The sequence below is a fragment of the Sesamum indicum genome, linkage group LG12, assembly GCF_026168435.1.
Source record: "Sesamum indicum cultivar Baizhima isolate 11 linkage group LG12, ASM2616843v1, whole genome shotgun sequence".
NCBI lineage: Eukaryota > Viridiplantae > Streptophyta > Magnoliopsida > Lamiales > Pedaliaceae > Sesamum > Sesamum indicum.
This window is the reverse complement of record NC_142668.1, coordinates 7,051,777-7,054,470: the sequence shown is the minus strand read 5'-3', so window position 1 is coordinate 7,054,470 and position 2,694 is coordinate 7,051,777. Positions and strand designations below refer to the sequence as shown.

Sequence of the window (2,694 nt, the reverse complement as noted above, 5' to 3'; positions counted from 1 at the left end):
CATTTTCGAAAATTGGATCTTCTGTAAATGCATGATTTTATTTCAGTTTTGAATTGCACAAATTGAAAAAAAAATTGAAAAATGGAGCACTACAGTCGTTGCTACCCTGCTGGCCGGTCACTCGTCAGTAGGGCGCGCGTGCCCGATGGCGTACGTGCCAGCAAGGCGGCAACGCATGCCCGCAGAGTGCAGTAGGGGCGCGCACCCGTGTGGCCGGCAGCAGACGGTCGTCTGCTGTTTCGAACGGCTAGGCCGTTTTGTGCCCTTTTTTTCGAAAAATTGGATTTTTCTATTTTCTACAATTTTTCTAAAATCATTAATTTTTCCAAATTTTAATTTTAGTTAAATTGAATTTTTCTAAAATTAAATTTTGCCTTAAATTAATTTGGAAATGGTTTCCAAACAAATAAAAGAAAATTTGTACATTGGATGTATGGATGATATTCATTTTTAATTGCATTATTAGTATGTTATTTTTTGAATTTAATTATATTTTATTTGGTATTTGATATTTTATATCAATTGTTAAATATATGGATTGTATTTATTTGTTTAACAAGTTTATATTTGATACAAATGTGTTTATTATTATTTATTGGATAAACAATGGGAATGATCACAAAGCCCATTAGCCGAATGTATGGTTTATTTTATGTTCGGTGAGGCTTGTGTGCCTCTTTGTTTTAATTCCTTCTTTTGTTTTTTAGCCTTGGAATAATAAGGCTTGCTTTCTCCCTCCTTTTGTACTCCCCCAAACTTCTGATTGGGGTTTTCATTTTCAGTTGTAATGAGTATAGTTAGGAATTAATGTGAGGTTTTATTTATTTTGAATAAATGTAAGCTTCCAAGGAGATGAAGGCCTAGGTCCGTTGGACAGAGCTCACGACGGAAGAAGAACAAAGAGGAAGGCCCATTAGAATGATAATGGGTTACTAATTTGTAATAGTTAGGCCACACCCTAATTGACCATAGACTCACTGGGGCTCAGTGGGTTACTTAGGATTGGGCTTGTGATCATCCAACAGGGGCGTGCTAAGCTTATTTTTTGCATGTGTAAATGTTTTGATTTTATACGTATGATGTGTTTGGAATGTATTTATACTCAATCATTAGAACTTTGTCATGCAAAATGTTATAATGATGAGGTCTCGGTCACAACTAACTTGAACTCTCACTTGGATGGTCCAAGTAAATATTAGGCCCAAAATAGAATTAAATCAAATGGTTTGATAATTCCAAGCCTTTCATCCATGATAATGTAGTAAGGATGCTACTTCTACCCTTTTGTACCTTCACGAGTCGTGGCACATTCGGAATAGAAGAAAGCTACACTATTATGGTGAACAAATGGAGTATGCTCCTGTTTTCCTGTCTCACGAGTCGTGGGGTGCGACAGTTGAGATATTCGTTTGGTTGATGGGTTGGGCCTAACACTGAGTAATGTGATTCGCTTGGAGTCTTCGAGATCACATGAAGAGGCGAGGCAAAATATCTTGAGAATCTCATTAGATGAGAATAGTAATGGTTACCTCCCATAAAAATTTTTTCTTGTGAATTTTAAAAACGGGACATGGAGAATTGTGTTTGTGGATCCCAAGCCCATTAAGAATTGATTTCCCGAAACTCCACTTGAGAGTGGTGGGATTTTGAAGAAATAGTGAGAGCAGTTAACGACTAAATACCAAGTCATAACTTGTATTTAATGTTATAATCAATTTGCTAATTCTTGCTTTACATTTTGAATGTAGATGTCTAAGAATCCATTAATCATTATTTTGGAGACAAACAAATTTAATGGAACAAACTACAATGATTGGCTTAGAAATCTGAGGATTGTCCTCGATTTCGAGAACCAGACTTACATTCTGGATAAGTCTTCTTCCTGGGACCTTGCCGGAGGGGTCCACATCTGAAGAACGTGTGACGTTTGAAAGGTGACACGAGGACAACCAGAAGGGTCCGCAGCATCGGACTAGCATCGATGACAAATGATATCCAGAAACAGTACGATAGGCACGATGATGCCGCGTCGATAATACTCCGCATGAAAGAGGTTTATGCGGTTTCGGATAGGCATATTAGATATGCCGCCACAAAAGCATTTTTCGGAATCAAGATGACTAAGGAATCCTCTGTGCAAGAGCATGGGATCAAGATGCTTTCCCTCGTGGAAAAGTTTGAGGATCTTCAAGCTGGGCTTGATAATGACACGTACATTAACGTGATCCTCGAGTCACTTCCTCCCTCTTACGACCCGTTTGTCATAAATTACAATATGAATGGGCTTGAGAAGACCATAAGCGAGTTCATAAACATGTTGGTCCAATACGAGGCAACGACTAAAAAGTCTGCGCCATCGGTGTTGGTCGGGGAGGCTTCGACTTCTAAAGCGAAAGGCAAGGGGTCCAGACACTGAAAAGGGAAGAAGGGTAAGGCGAATGCCGCTGCAAGAGCTTTGAGCGCTCCTGCTGCCCCGATGGGGATGGGCAAAGGTAAAAGAAAGGTGGGTTCCAGGTCAATAAGGGCAAATGATGTCTGTATGCATTATCAGGAAAAGGGCCATTGGAAGAGGGAGTGCCCCAAGCTCCTCTCCAATGCAGGCACATTAGTTATTAAGGTTAACATAATAACTAACTCTGCTTCTTGGGTATTGGATACCGGCTGTGGTTATAACATCCGCAATAATTTGCAGGT

General features: G+C 39.5%; 1 protein-coding gene across 1 annotated transcript; it reads left to right on the top strand.

Moving 5' to 3' along the window:
- The first annotated feature begins 1,981 nt into the window (after positions 1 to 1,981).
- On the top strand, positions 1,982 to 2,416 carry LOC105178690 (uncharacterized). The gene has a single exon (XM_011102221.2). The coding sequence runs from the start codon at positions 1,982 to 1,984 to the stop codon at positions 2,414 to 2,416; it is 435 nt and encodes a 144-aa protein (XP_011100523.2).
- The last annotated feature ends 278 nt before the right edge of the window (positions 2,417 to 2,694 follow it).